Source organism: Perca flavescens, chromosome 18, assembly GCF_004354835.1.
Source record: "Perca flavescens isolate YP-PL-M2 chromosome 18, PFLA_1.0, whole genome shotgun sequence".
NCBI lineage: Eukaryota > Metazoa > Chordata > Actinopteri > Perciformes > Percidae > Perca > Perca flavescens.
Genome location: NC_041348.1, coordinates 28,383,187 through 28,399,461, shown reverse-complemented (window position 1 = coordinate 28,399,461; position 16,275 = coordinate 28,383,187). Strand labels below are relative to the sequence as shown.

Sequence of the window (16,275 nt, the reverse complement as noted above, 5' to 3'; positions counted from 1 at the left end):
CAAAAATAACTGGGATAACGCTCTGGAAAAAATAGAAGGCCGTTTGAAGAAATGGAAGTGGCTCTTACCGAGCATGTCCTATAGAGGGAGGACACTTGTTATTAACAATCTGCTGTCCTCTTCTCTGGTTTAGAGAAAATCTGTTTTTCCTCTTTCTAATTTACTTGCAAAGATTCAATCTGTTTTAGTTATTTTTTTGGGGGGATAAGCTGCAGGATTCCCCTGTCTGTTCTCTTTCTTCCCAAGGAAGGAGGAGGACATGGACTTGTTCATTTGGCCAGCAGGGGCGCTGCTTTCAGCCTGCAGTTCATCCAGAGACTGCTGTTTGGCCCTAAAGACTTGGTCTGGAGACCTCTGACCCATTGGGTGCTGAACAACTTTAAGGGTTTAGGATTAAAATATTCTCTGTTCCTGATGGATGTAAGGAAGCAGAGTTTCCAGGCGTTGCCTCCTTTCTATCGCGGCTTGTTTACAGTGTGGAAGCTGTTGATCAAGGAGAGAAGGGTGCAAGGTGACTCCTTACACTGGCTGCTACAGGAACCGGTGGTGTACGGAGAACAATTGGATTACCTCTGCTGGGCAGGTTCTGCCATCACAGAGGTGTTCTGCAGAGCACGGGTGCTCACGCTGGGGAATGTGGTGGATATCGCTGGTCCGAAACTAAACAATGCTACTGCTTTGGCAGCTGTTCTGGGTGTGAGATCAGTCAGAATCATCACCAAACTGTTGGATCACTGGAAGTACAATCTGTCTGGACATGAATCCATAATGTTGGAGGAATATAATGTTGGTCTGATTACACCTCAATCTGACAATTCCTTCCCTGGTTTATGTGTCTGTCCCAGTCTTGATAACTATGTTGTTTTTGTTTTTTTGGATGTGAAGCACTGCACTTTAGACCTGAAAGAGGAAAAAGGGAATGACTTTTATAAAATGAAGGTGCTGTGTTTAAATAAGGGTAAGTTTCATGAACGAGTTGACACAACGTGGCGAGGACATCTGGGTTTGGCGGCTGATGTCCAACCTGCGTGGAGGAGTTTATACAAACCACCATTAACTAAAAGAGTAGCTGACCTACAGTGGAGAGTGTTACCCGGGATAGTGGCAGGCAACAAGTTTCTGTCTGTCATTAGTCCTGGGGTAAGGTAACAAATGTCCTTATTGTGATGAAACAGAAACTGTGTTTCATTGTTATTCTGAGTGTGTGCGTCTGCTGCCGTTGTTCTTGTTGCTGCAGAAACTGTTTAGTAAGGTAGGGGAGGTTTTCTCCAAACAAATGTTCATCCTTGGGTTCAGGTACAGTAAGTTTGCTAAACATAAATGCCAGCTGTTAAACTTCTTCTTGGGCCAATCAAAGACGGCTGTGTATGTGAGCAGGAAGAGGAAGGTGGAGGAATCTGGCTATATTAATGTGAATCTACTGTTTACTCAGATGGTGAAAGCCAGAATCAGGATTGACTTTAATTATCATAAAGAGATGAAGGATGTGGATCCGTTCAGTGTGATCTGGGCCCATGGTGATTTGTTGTGCTCTGTTGAAGGAGACCAACTCATCTTTTCTCAGGAGGTGATGTCATGTATTTAAATGTATATTAATGTACGTATTTATTGGATTGTTGAAAAGAGATTATTTTGTAAATAACGAGATGGAACTCTCTCTTTCTCCTCCTTATGAAGCCTAAAGTATGAATGTCAGACCGACACATGGCTGCAAATGGAGATATTCACGTTGGAGAAAGCACGTTTGTTCTCTTTGAGCTACAGGATTTTGAATAGAACAGAAAGCTGCAGCCCAAATATATTTCATGTTTTTATTCTCTTCAGGCTGGTGGAGGGTCATTATGGTGTCTGTGGGTTTAGCAGCACTCATAATAACTGTTGTGGTGGTCAACATATGGATGAGAACTAAAGGTGAGAATATTCCCAGATGTTATTTTTAGAAGATTTAATGAATGTCTAATGAACAAGAACAATTGATGAACGTAGATTTACATTGTGGAAACTAAAGTCTGCTCTTTTTTTGTATTTTCAGGAAACAGAACCCAGATGGACGGCACTGCTGTGAGTTTTAAAACTGAATAATCAAACGCTTGTATTTGTGATATTTCACTATTTACAAAAAGAATAAACAGTGCTGACTGGATTGTTTTGAGTCTAAGTGGCTGCAGCAACAAAGGAGATTTATTTGTTCCATTTGATCTCAGAATCTCCAGTGTGTTGTGTTGTTTTTCACAGGAGCATCATGATGAAGATGAAGGTACAGTGACCTATGAAAACGTTGGAGAACCTTCTGTTTCTATCAGACTCCACTGATCAACAACTTCAACATCAACTCACCAGAAAAAGAGAAAAACTGTAACATCATTTTGAGTCGTATCTAAAAACTGAAGTGTAACTTGTATTTCAGTTTAACAATTACGTCATGATGTTAGGATTTGACTCATTGCTTTTAAAGGTAAAGCTTTTCTCAAGTTGTTAAATCTCTGTATATATGTATTAGAAATTAAGAAGAGAAACTTTATTGTCATCCTTTTATATACAATGCAGTAACCTAGAAATCTAGACGCACCCTAGTTCCAGCAAATGTAATTTGCAGTCAGGGTCAGTCTAGCAACTCTCCGTTGGCTTGCGACCTGGAAAAACCAAACTCTAGTCAGGCCAATCACATCGTGTATAGAGTCGGTGGGCGGGGCTTATGGCTGCTGCTGCTGCTGGCGAACAGCAGTCTTTGGAATCGGCTTTGGCCGTGACTCTGGAAGTCTTGGAGTTCAGCTTTTCTTTGAGAAAAGAACAAAGAACGGCACTGAAGTCATTCTTAAAAAAGGAAGATGTGATCTGAGTTTTACCGACCGGATACGGCAAAAGTTGATCAACTAGCATTGCTCTGGTTGGTTGTAGCGCTATCCTATTACGTGCAGAGGGAATTTGAAAGACAACCGTTTATCCCGCCCCTCGGATTGAGCCCTGCCAATGGTGAGTTCCCAGACCCAACATCTGGATGTGGGTCTGGCTTGTCAGGCTATCAATGCAGTACAGTCCATACAGGAACAGAAACGTGTTCTCTAGTCCCGGTGCAAAACAAAAGAATGAACAAATCAACATAGGTGAAAACAACAAGATACAAAACAGTTACAGAACAAGATACAAGACAAGGAACAAACATTTAGTGAAATAATAGAAAAATATACATACAGGGGAAAATATAAATACACAGAGTGAAAATAAATGGAAACAAATGTAAAGCAGTTCCCTGATAATATGTATGTAATATAATAACAGTAATCCATTTGAATTTATAATTATGTTGTAAAAATGTACATAGGAAGTCTAATGTTTTACACGTTGTGTGGTTTTTAATGAGCTTTCAGCCTTAAGTGTCTCTTTATTATAAGGGAGAATGATATAGTCTGCAAATAAATGAAGTGCTTTATAATAACTCATGCATTGTGTTTTGTATAACTACTTTGTATTTTAATGTGAATTATTCAGGATACAGAATGTAACTCTCTCCTTACTGTTACTGTCCAGCAAAGATAGAACCTGTCAGTGTTTATTTCTGGGGTCCTGCTGCACTCCAGATGGTTTCTGGTTGAAATTTCTGGCACATTCCCAATTCCCAATTCAAATCTAAATTTTTCAATATAGAGTATACTTTGTGTTGGTTTAACATAAAAAGATGAACAAATGATATGGACATCTTCAAGGGACGGTTATTGGGCGTTTTCCTTTCAAACTCTGATCACACCTGCTCAATTGTTAAATCTCTCACTATAATTATACAGAGGCCCCAAATTCCATTCAATTAAACAGAAGTAAAAGCAGCCAGTGCTTGCATTAAAACCCTTTGTCAACCCTGTGAAAACCAAGCCATTTCTGAGCAGTTTTTGCTCCTGTCACATTATGACTCATTGTGGGCTCATTTTTCACTCTATCTGCAAGTCCCACATCTCAGATTAACAAGCACAACCATGGCCAGAAGCAGGAAGAGCTCCTAAATGTCTTTTGAGCATCTAGACTATCTTTTGATCTATCAATGCCACTGTCCGTGGTTCTGAAGTAGCAGATGGATTTCTTTGTTTTTAAGATTATTTTTGGGGCTTTTTTTGCCTTTTAAAGTGGCTGAAATCAACATTCCTATGGTAACAATGTATATGACAATGACAATGTGGCAATGAAAACGGATTGCTCTTTGTGATGAACCTACAAAGAATTATCAGCTGAATCTGCTGCTCCATTTGGCTTTACAGAGCTTCATAGTGAGTTTCAGCTCATTGTTTTGCTGTCTGGCCAAAACCTTTACTGTCCTGTTTCACACTCAGCACTCTCAGAGCCTCATTTTCCAACACAAAAGGCTTTAAAAAGCCATTGTACACTCCCTGCTCAGCAGCAAACAGCACACAGACACAGTTAGAGACTAGCTGGTGAACAAAGTGGAGTGTTGGCTGTACATCATTCACACAACAAATTATTAACTCTTTTACAAAGTTATCATCAGTGGTGGAATGTAACTAAGTACATTTACTCAAGTACTGTACTCAAGTCCGAATGTTGAGGTACTTGTACTTTACTTGAGTCTTTTCTTTTCATATCACTTTCTACTTTTACTCTGCTACATTTCAGAGAGAAATATTGTACTTTTTACTCTTCTACTTTCATCTGACAGCTTTAATTACTAGTTTTGAGTACATTTACTTTTAATACTTTAAGTACATTTTCCTTAAATAATTTTACTTATATAATATTTTCAATGCAGGACTTTTACTTTTGTATCATAATATTTTTACAGTGTGGTATTAGTACCTGTACTTAAAGGTGGTTTAGGATAGGTTACAATATTTTTTTGTCTCGTTTTGTTTGAAAATACTTCAAACGTCAACAAAAAGTGATGTCACCCAACGTCGCTTAGAGCACCTTTAAAGTGATGGTTTGGAGTAATTTACCCTAGGGTCCTTTGCACCATGACCTCGAGCCAAACACCCCCCCCCCCAGAAGCTTTTTTCACCTGGGTCTAACATTGGGCGAGTTAGCGTAGAGTAGCGTTAGCCGCTGAATAGCTTAGCGCAGGGGCTAATGGACCCACGTTTGTATCTCGTAAGTTACCCCACTAATAATGCCCGAAATGATACCAAAGGTCTACACTAGTATATATAGGTTATGCACTCATAAAACGATGGATTGTAAAGTTTGTAAGTACACCAGAAGTTTATGTAAATAACACTTGCCTGCTGGCTTCTGCTCTCTCCTGTTGTTGTTGCGGCTGTGAGACGAGTGCTTAGGGACGTCTACAAATTACAACACCGAAAAGAGATGCAACAAAAATATTTTTTAATTTAACTTTTTTTTTAAAGTAAGTGCTGTAATATAACTAGCAGGAGACAAGTAATAATTGAGGTAAGTTTGGAGACATTACCTTATTTAATCATTAAATTAATAAATATTTTTGTTGTATCTCTTTTCGGTGTAGTAATTTGTAGACAGCCCTAAGCACTCGTCTAACTGCAGGTAGCAACAGCAACAGAGAGCAGAAGCAAGCAGGCAAGTGTTCATAAACTTCTGGTGAACTTACAAACTTTCCAATCCATCGTTTTATGAGTACATAACCTATATGTACTAGTGTAGACCTTTGGTATCATTTCGGGCATTATTAGTGGGGTCATTTACGAGATACAAATGTGGGTCCATTAGCCCCTGCGCTAAGCTATTCAGCGGCTAATGCTACTCTACGCTAACTCGCCCAATGTTAGACCCAGGTGAAAAAAGCTTCTGGGGGGGTGTTTGGCTCGAGGTCATGGTGCAAAGGACCCTAGGGTAAATTACTCCGAACCATCACTTTAAGTAAAGGATATGAATACTTCTTCCACCCCCTGGGACCCCCCCTGACTGATTATCGGTCCCCTGTATGCCACCCCACTTAAACAAATCCTGGAGTCCCCCAAGCCTGAGAGCCTTATCAGGTCATCATCATCAGAGGGTAAAACCTGCAGAGCTCTGCTGCTGCTGTTAACCACATTCTCACCAAAACACTTCCTCTTCAGTTCTTAGAAAATCCCACTAAGCTGCAAAGAGCAACCAACAAACCACTAAAACATCATCATTTTCCCTGTATGGGCGTATTGCACCGGGGGCGTCAGGTGTCAAATTCTGGTGGGCAAGCAGTTTGACTTATTTCTGCATTTATGTGGCGTCACCATGAAGCTTTTTCTCTGTATTTTAAGGAAATCGTTGCACGATCGCGTTTGCAACTCAACTTCCTCAGAACTTTTTTCAAGATGTCATAAACATCATTGTCACAAATGTAACTGAGAACCAAGTATTAGATGAGAGAAGACTGTGTGGAAATGTACGGGGAATCCTGTTAAATCTAATATCTTCGTCTATCTAAAAAAAATCAGCTCATATTAATGTTTCTAATGTTTCATACAGCAAGGTAAGTCATGCATTTTTCATTCACTTAGGTCAACTTTCAAATGTATTGAGAATTAGATATTCAAATGCAAATACCCCTGTGCACAGAGAGTGAGAACAACCATGGCACCCCTTTCTAAAGGCATTCTATTAATGCAGGTTGTGGGTATAGACAGGAAGTGTTTGACTCTGAAACAGCACTGTAGAAGTGACACGTGTTGTGTTGTGGTTTTGGAGGCTGGGTGAGTAGAGACGATCACTGTCAACTCCCACAACTCAGATCTCAGCTGATACTCTACAGGTTTATTAATAACTTTGACCTCAAGCTCCTGTTGTTGAACTCATTGAACTTGTGTCTTTTATCTCCACACTGAACCACATCTGGCTTTTTGGCTGTTTAGATATCTACATGAAATTCAAAAGGATGAAAAGTTGATCTTTCTACGTGAATTCAACAAATGACAGAATGAGAAAAAAACAAGATTCAGTCACTATAAGGAAGTGACACTTACGCAAAAGGGGAAGTAACCGCTGTATCTCTCCTCAAGAAGTCAGAAACGTTGACAGTCGAGGGCGAGAGAACAAGAGAGAGAGACGGAGAGGCACGATGGCTGAATTCAGACCGATTCAAATAACTTTATTTGTGATTCTGCTGCTTCAGTTTACAGGTAAGGACCCAAAACACATACATGACTAAAAGAAATGTTAATGATAGTATTTGAATAACTTACATTGATTTAAGTGAAACGGCCAAGTTTGCTGTTTGTTTTGAACATGGTGTGTCGAGTGGATTAATGTGCTGATCTTTGTTGTTTTTTTGTAATAATCATCCTCAAACATAACCTAACTATAAACATAAAGGCCAAATTCTTATCTCAGTTATTTTTCTTCTAATCTTCAACAGCAGTAGCTGGACAAAACCTCCTCTCCGTCACTGTCAGAGCTGGAGATGAAGTCACTCTGCCTTGTGAAAATGTGATAATTCAGGACAACTGTGACAAAACTACTTGGCTTTCTAGTCGTAAAGGGGAAGCAGCAGCAGTAGAGCTGATAACGCTTGGACAGATTAATGATGAGATTCCCAAAGCTAAATCAGACAGACTGAGTGTTAAAGAGAAATGTTCTCTGGTTATAAAGAATGTCACAGAGGAGAATGTTGGTCGTTACACCTGCAGACAGTTCAACAGATCAGGAGGACCACAACAAGGTCCAGATGCTGTGGTTCATCTGTCTGTTGTTACCAGTGAGTATTTACATCATAATGTTTACTAACTGTCTTGTTAGAACAATATACTGAAACACGACAATAATTATGATTACAGTGATGAAGTTAATTTTACTCTTGTTGTCTTTCTCTCACAATATCTCCATCTTCACCAGTGGTAGAACAGAAGAACACTGATGATACAGTCACCTTGATCTGCTCTGTGTTGACTGATGCTGGGTGTGATCACTCAGTGAAGTGGCTGTATGAGGGGAATGAGAATGACGTGGAGATAACACCTCATACCTGTTCAGCCAGTGTGACATTTCCTCCTCATCTTAATCAGAAGTTACTGAAGTGTAACATGACAGATAAGAAGAATGGAAACACGCTGCTGTGTAATGTCGGCCCCCAGTCCTCTTGTAAGGAAACAGGTACAGTTGGTTTTATTGATACATTTAAACTTTTAAGATGATTATTATTTCTTGTTTAGTTTCTTCAGATAGTAAATAAGAAGTATTTTAACACCATTTGTTGTGTTTTGTTGTTTTATAACAAAATCAAAAGGAAGCACAACAGTGGGAACAGATAACACACCAACAACACCAGGTAGTTACTACATCATTCTCTCTCTCTCTATCTCTATCTCTCTCTCACCTTCCCTCTCTCTCCCTCTCTCTCCCTCTCTCTCTTTCTCTCTATCTTTAGCTCTCTCTCACACCTTCTCTCTCTCTATCTATCTCTCTCTCCATTTCTCTTTCTCTCTCTCTCTCCTCTCTCTCTCTCTATCTCTCTCTCTCCATCTCTCTCTCTCTCAATTCAAATTGCTTTATTGGTATAAATGTCAGAAATAACAATATTGCCAAAGCATCAAGGATAATAACATGAGAAGAAATACATACATACAATCCATTGAGTAAACTAAAACATATACATTTAAAAACAAAAAGAAAGAAAAACATGAAAACAACTACAGTATATCAATATAACATCAAACAAAACAAACCAAACAACAAAAAAATGTAAGAAAGAAAACAAACAAAACACATTAGCTCTCGCTCTCTCTCTTTCTCTCTCTGTCTTTCTCTCTCTTTCTCTCTCTGTCTCTCTCTCTTTTTCTCTCTGTCTCTCTCTCTCTGTATCTCTCTCTGTCTCTCTCTCCCTTTCTCTGTTTTTCTCTCTCTCCCTCTCTCTCTTTCTCTCTCTTTGTCTGTCTTCTTTTTCTCTATCTCTCTCTTTCTTACTCTCTCTGTCTTTCTCTATATCTCTCTCTCTTGATCCTTATGAAGCCTCTCTCTCTCTCTCTCTCTCTCTCTCTCTCTCTCTCTCTCTCTCTGTCTCTCTCTCTCTTTTCTCTATATCTCTCTCTCTTGATCCTTATGAAGCCTCTCTCTCTGTCTCTGTCTCTCTCTGTCTCTCTCTCTCTCTCTCTCTATCTCTCTCTCTCTCTCTTTCTCTGTTTTTCTCTCTCTCCCTCTCTCTCTTTCTCTCTCTCTCTTTGTCTGTCTTCTTTTTCTCTATCTCTCTCTTTCTTACTCTCTCTGTCTTTCTCTATATCTCTCTCTCTTGATCCTTATGAAGCCTCTCTCTCTCTGTCTCTCTCTCTTTCTCTCTCTCTCTTTGTCTGTCTTCTTTTTCTCTATCTCTCTCTTTCTTACTCTCTGTCTTTCTCTACATCTCTCTCTTGATCCTTATGAAGCCTCTCTCTCTCTCTCTCTCTCTCTCTCTTGATCCTTATAAAGCCTGAAGTATGAATTATCTACACAAGTATCAAACCTTGCCTTGCTACCCATAATGTGGTATAGAAAAAAAAACAGATAAAAGCAAGCTTTTTTATGAAGCGTTTCATTAGAGGTTGGTGAATTTTCTCAAACCATAATCAAGACAATGTAGCAACGGGTTCATGAGATGTTAAATTGTTTAAAGATACAATTATGAACGACATTCAATGTAAGAATCATTGGCTGTAGACATGATGTGAGGTGTGTTAACTAAGAGATGCAGATTTGTACCAACAGAAACAGATTTACTTCGCAAAATATGTTTCAAAATGTTGACAAAAAGCACATATAGTAATATTGTAGTTGTTATTTTTAACCGAACATGAAGCTGTAACCAAAATGATTTTATTCTCCTTCCAGATTGGTGGGTGTACATCATTGTTCCTGTGGGAGTAACAGCACTCTTAGCAGCAATCATCATTGTGGTAGTCATCAGACGGAAGAAAACTAAAAGTGAGAACAATCACAGATTCAACTTTTTTAATAAAAGGGTTTTAATGAACCGGGAATTTGACTATGGAAGCTAAAGTCGACTCTCTTTTGTGTTTCCAGGTAACAAAACGCAGACAAATGAAAACATTGTGAGTTTTAAACCTTTATAATCATATTTGTATATAGTTATGACTTTTAAAAACTGTTTGTGGTAGTTCTTCAGTTTACTGTGTTGTATTGACATAAACCAGTTGCAGCAGCAAAGGTCTCCAAAATGACCTTGTAATCCAATATCAAATTTAGAATTTGGCTTGAGAGGGACATTCAGGGAAAAATCAGAAGAAGTAGATGTTCATTTACAGCATAGCACACAGTATATAATATAATATATAATAACTATAATAATTATCAATAGATGTGAATGGAAAACCTTAACTAGTCTGTGTTTGTCCAGGGACTGAGTTTGAACCCTGCAGAGACTCAGTCTGCTCCAGAAACCAGTCAGGACATGGTGAGATCACACACACACACACACACACACACACACACACACACACACACACACACACACACACACACACACACACACACACACACACACACACACACACACACACACACACACACACACACACAGTACAGAGTTACACCCACTGTTACTGGCCTATAATTGTTGTGAGATCTCACACACACACACGCACGCACGCACACACACATACACGCACACACACGCACATACACACACACACACACAGTATATAGTTACACCCACTGTTACTGGCCTATAATTGTTGTGAGATCACGCACGCACGCACACACACACACACACACACACACACACACACACACACACACACACACACACACACACACACACACACACACACACACACACACACACACACACACACACACACACACACACACACACACAGTACATAGTTACACCCACTGTTACAGGCCTATAATTGTTGTGAGATCTCACACACACGCATGCACACACGCACGCACACACACACACATACACACACGCACACACACACAGAGTACAGAGTTACACCCACTGTTACAGGCCTATAATTGTTGTGAGATCTCACACACAAACACACACACACACACACACACACACACACACACACACACACACACAGTTAAAAAGCTCTAAATGTCCAACTTCCCTCTCTCAGAGAAAAAGAGAAGTCAAATTCTGCAGCTAAACTACAACCCCCAACATGTTACTGAGCAGCCATGATGTTTTCTTCTCTGTGCAGGCTGATCCTGAAGGTGGTGTTTTCTACGCCTCCGTCAGCCACACCAAGAAGAGCAGCAGTAGAGCTCAGGTCAGCTGTCTGATTGGTTATAGTGATGATGTTACTGAATCAAGAGGCTACAGCCATGTGAGCTGTCTGATTGGTTATAGTGATGATGTTACTGAATCAAGAGGCTACAGCCATGTGAGCTGTCTGATTGGTTATAGTGATGATGTTACTGAATCAAGAGGCTACAGCCATGTGAGCTGTCTGATTGGTTATAGTGATGATGTTACTGAATCAAGAGGCTACAGCCATGTGAGTGGCTCTGTGAAGCTGCACAGTGCAGCTTTGAGCTGATTGCATCATGCAGCATGCTAACCACATCCATGTTGCTAACGTGCTGATGCTAAGCAACTGTAATCTTTGACATGGCCACTATCTTAGATCAGAACCTTAGCATGCTAACATTTGGTAATGGACCTTTTTCACAGCAGACATTTTGACTTGTCATAGTAGGAAAAACAAAGCTGAAATTGATAAACTTAATGATGGCTCAGTTCCATCAAGTGTCCCAGTAAGATATTTCAGTGAGTCAGCATGCACAATACCAGGGCCTCTCCTAAGTGGAATGCAGCCATCATTAATGGTTTTGAATACACCTGTGCTTTTCCTACTATGACATGTCAGCATGTCTGCCGTTAAAAAAGTCTATAGGCATTAATCACAAAGTACAGCTGAGGCTGATGTTAAAACGTTTTACAAGTATTGAAATTAGCATTTCTATTACTAGTCTATATCCACGACGTTCCACTTCAGGAATTCCTCCGGTGCCACCGGAAATTCAGCCAGATGTCCCTCTTTTTCGGTCGGACGTCAGTTCCTTCTGCTTTCTTTGTGTTGTGATTCTAAACTCTGGTGGATTTCTGAGGACTATAGTTAACTGCTCCTCAGATCTCTGCAGGGTAAATCAAGACAGCTAGCTAGACTATCTGTCCAATCTGAGTTTTCTGTTGCACGACTAAAACAACCTTTAAACGTACACATGTTCCATCGAAACAAGTTCCTTCCCGAGGTTAGAGGCTGTCCAATGCTTAGCGCCGCCTAAGACGATTGTGATTGGTTTAAAGAAATGCCAATAAACCAGAGCACGTTTTACTCCCATCCTGGAATGCTGTGTGGACTAGCCAGACCTTCCTTCACAGCGCTGTAGAGGAAGGTCTGGCAATGCAAGGTTAGGGGATTACCAAAGTCTTTAAGATTCAATTTTTTCATTCATTGTGTTGCGTTTGTTGCATAGTCCATGTCGTTGTGTTTATATGGGAATACGTACTAATAATCAACATTTCTGTAAATGTGCCAGTGTTAGCCAGACGGCTAATTTTCAACTAGTCCTTAGGCTAGATGTTTTGAGATTAGAGCAGCAGGAAACAGCATGACACATGAGTACAGGTTAACATTTACAGACGACAAGACAACAAGACACCATAAAGACAGCAACAGCAACAACATAAGCATTCTTAAAGGTGCTCTAAGCGATTTTGGGTGACGTTACTTCTTGTTGATATTTGAAGTTTTGTCAAACAAAACGAGGCTAGCTCGCCCCTCCCTCCTCCTCATCCCATCCCATCCCCCTCTCTTCCGTGCTTCCTGAAAAAGTCATGAACATGCATTGTGGAAGTAGCCTACGTGCTAACGCTGCTGTGGTGATGGCTCAACCATCTCCTTCTTGTCGGTTGTTGGCTGGAACACTGTTTGTTATTGTTCGTGGTGCTCCTGGTGCAGAGGCCCGTTCCAGAAAGCAGGTTTAGTGAAAACTCTGAGTTGGTTAAGATGAGGGAAACTCTGGGTTTTCCGTTTCAGAAAGAGAGGTAACTTAACCTCAGAGTCAGTTACTATGGTAACTGAGCCTGTGAACCTAACCTGGTCGGGAGCAGGTTTTCTTCAAGAAACCTTGAGTTTCTTGAAAAATTCATTTCCTCATTCATTCATTCAGTCTGTATCAGGCGCATTTTAATGCAGTTTGTTATCTGCATGAATAAAAAGTCGTATTGGTTTATGTTAGGCAGATTATAAGACGTTTTTTTCTCAAACATGTCATGTCCTTAAATTGTTGACGATCCCATTGATGAAAAAGCCTTATTAATTCACAGAGAGTTTACGTCGGGAGATGATAATGTGGCCCGACTATAGATGTATTTTCATTTCCACATAACCGATTTGAGAGGTATTTTTTATCACAGTCCATTAGATATGTAGATACCTTATCCGTCCTCATATCACTAACATCAACCATCGTGGACAGACTTTAACATCCCAGCAGATTCTTTGTGTAGCATTACGTTTTTTGCAAACGGCAGTTTTCTTTATAACAGTGTAGTGGATCATACTGTAATTGTAAAGCCACTGTATGCAGAGCCGTCAGAAAAGTGTGACTCGCTCTGAAACGTTTTTTAAACGTTTTTGTAGTGTTCCCTGGACACAAACCAGTGAGAGCCATTACAAAGAAATAAATGATTATACATTATAGTTCTGTTAATGATCATGGTGCTGCAGCCTCAGAATGGGATTAGTAGGCTATAGCTTACTTTTTCGCCCGCAGGATTGCACCTAAATGAAATTATAGGTGTAATACAATTCCAGTTTTCACCATTAATATTATATGTTTACTGTGATTTAATATGAAATTAATACACTGTTAATGCGTATGCATTGACTCGAGCAGCAATTTTCTCCCACACCAATTCTCTCTCTTTTGCAGCAGCAGCAGCTGTCTTGCTTTTTTAACAAAATGCATGTTCAAACTCGCTGTTTGTGCGCATGAGTATTTCCGCCGACCCATTTGTTTGTGGTTGTTACCATGGTGAATTGTAGAATCATGGCTCCATTCATGCTGCCTTTTGTGCATGAGCGTAACCCTGAGTGAACCTACTCCAAGTTGATTGAACCAACTCAAATCAGCTGTTCTGGAACCGAAAACTCTGAGTTTCCCATCTCAGGGTAAATCAACTCAGACATCAGGGTTAGACTCAGTTTGTTAAACCTCCTTCCTGAAACGGGCCCCTGGTTGGCGCGGTTTGTTTTTGTTGCCGTTTGTGGAGCCTGGGCTGTCTACAGAGACCGCGTTTTTCAGGGGACAGGCAGCTAGCGGATAGTGAGGAGATGTTTGCTCTTTGTGACAAAAAATGTTGTAGCTTAAAAACTTGTGACATCACTTAGAGCACCTTTAAGGAGGCATGCAGAGAAACAGGAAGCAGCAAGACATAAACAGTTTCCACATTCAGTACACATAGACAGGGGCGTAGGGACAAAATTCTGGGCCCTGTAGAAAGGTATTTTCTATAGGCCCTCCTCGCATCCACAGCTATTCATTCTAGCATATTTTTGGGCCCTCTTCACATGAAGGCCCTGGGTACTCAGTCATGTGTTGTGCTGTTTCCCTCTCTTTCCCCAGGCTCGGGGTAAAGATGCTGATGATGAAGATGATGCAGTGACCTACAGCACCGTGAAAGCTCCTCCTCCTTCTGCTGCAGCCTCTGCTGATATCAGCGATCTCTACGCCACCATCAACAAACCAAACCAATAAGACAGCACGGTATACTTACAGCTCATAGCATTACAGGTATTTGCATTGATAGTTAATAAAAAGACCAGGGGTCTCATTTATAAACGTGGCGTACACACAAAACGGGGCTGAAAATGTGCTTACGCCACTTCCCACGCAAAGTTTGTGATTTATAAAAAACAAACTTGACGGGAGAATGGGTGCCTGCCGTTTTGGACGTATTATTAATACATGTAGTTATTGATCAGGTTTGCCTACACTGTGCAAGAACAGGCCGAAATTATAAATCAATTTGCAGCAATTCCTGAACGTCTGAGAAGTTTTTGGCTTTTTCTCACTCAGTCGTCATGATTCGGTGTAACAACTGCCAGTGTCATTCATATACTGATCAGCATTCACGAGGTGCTTTGCATTGACTATTTATGGTTAAAAATGCGCGTGTACAGGGCGGGATAAGAGGCTGATCCACGTACGCACACTTGTAGGTAATCTCTGATTTATAAAGGGAACATTGCTTACAGGTGTGCTTACACAAAGTTTTATGAATCTGACTTTTTTTCATTTTGGGCTTTTGGGCGTACATACACTTATAGTAAGGATCCTATGCACAGTTTTATAAATGAGACCCCAAGTCTGTTTTTATTCCGGGAGTGGCTTTTACTAAAATTCACTCCAACTGTGTTTAGCAACATTGTTTCTACAGTAGAAATCCTTGTGATCATTTAATATTTATTTATAGTTTTGTAAAATAACCCTTTTACCAGATTAATAGCAGTGTTATTGATGCTTCATCTGGTTGTTTACAAGATTAATGTGATTTTATATGATGGACTGGATTAGGTTGTTTTACATGATGTTTTTAAATGTATTGGTATCAATATAAAAACAAACCCACTGGAATAATACAGTGGTAGGTTTACATTTCAGGTCTTACATGAGCATATGATCAAGTTTTCTTTTTGTTAAAAATATGTTTATGATCATTTCAATGTTTATTGCTGAAAATGCCTTTCTGTCCAGAAGGGGGTTTAGTAGATTAACTAGTAGCACAATGTGAAACGTACACGTAAGAACCTGACATTCACATTACTGGTTTCTTAAATGAATGAGATATGTGTATAATACTGTATATAATATATTTTTCTTTGTAAACTTGCTGTCAGGCACTTTATTAAAGGGGTGCTAGAATGCAAAACCGATTTTACCCTGTCATAGTTGAATAACGACAGTTCGGTGGGTAAATAGGACATACATAGAAGCTCACAATCCCATTGACACCCCTTTACTATGAAAATCTCATATTTTGAAACTGCCTCTGAAAACGGGCGAATCTCAACAAAGCTAGAAGTTGACGTAAGCATCCTAGGACCTGTACCTTTGTCACGCCCATGGGTGTATTAAGAGAATGGTCACGCCCCAAAATTTACATAGGCTACACAACTGAATGTCTTCTGAATCTAGGTTGAGCAGATCTCTGCTATAACATTATGCGAGAAATCGACTATGTAAAGCTCAAATATGGGCCGTTTCACGAAAATGTATGGCTAATTGCAAATTTTGTCCGACTGTGTGTCAGAGTTCAGCGGCCGGTGCTGCTTGGGTTGCTACATCGCTGCCCTGCCTGTCCTCCTTCACAGA

The 16,275-nt window shown here is 40.1% G+C and overlaps 1 protein-coding gene across 2 annotated transcripts; it reads left to right on the top strand.

The window, feature by feature from the left end:
- The first annotated feature begins 6,932 nt into the window (after nucleotides 1-6,932).
- Nucleotides 6,933-14,766, top strand: LOC114573703 (uncharacterized). Of its 2 annotated transcripts, none has more exons than XM_028606009.1 (9): nucleotides 6,933-7,073; nucleotides 7,313-7,648; nucleotides 7,786-8,043; nucleotides 8,177-8,218; nucleotides 9,751-9,843; nucleotides 9,943-9,971; nucleotides 10,277-10,333; nucleotides 11,094-11,162; nucleotides 14,527-14,766. In XM_028606009.1, exons 1-9 carry the CDS (start codon nucleotides 7,013-7,015, stop codon nucleotides 14,656-14,658), a joined length of 1,077 nt encoding a protein of 358 aa, XP_028461810.1. In that variant the 5' UTR covers nucleotides 6,933-7,012; the 3' UTR covers nucleotides 14,659-14,766. The 2 variants fall into 2 exon arrangements, with proteins under 2 accessions (XP_028461810.1, XP_028461809.1); XM_028606008.1 differs by having other exon boundaries at nucleotides 7,310-7,648.
- Nucleotides 14,767-16,275: the final 1,509 nt, after the last annotated feature.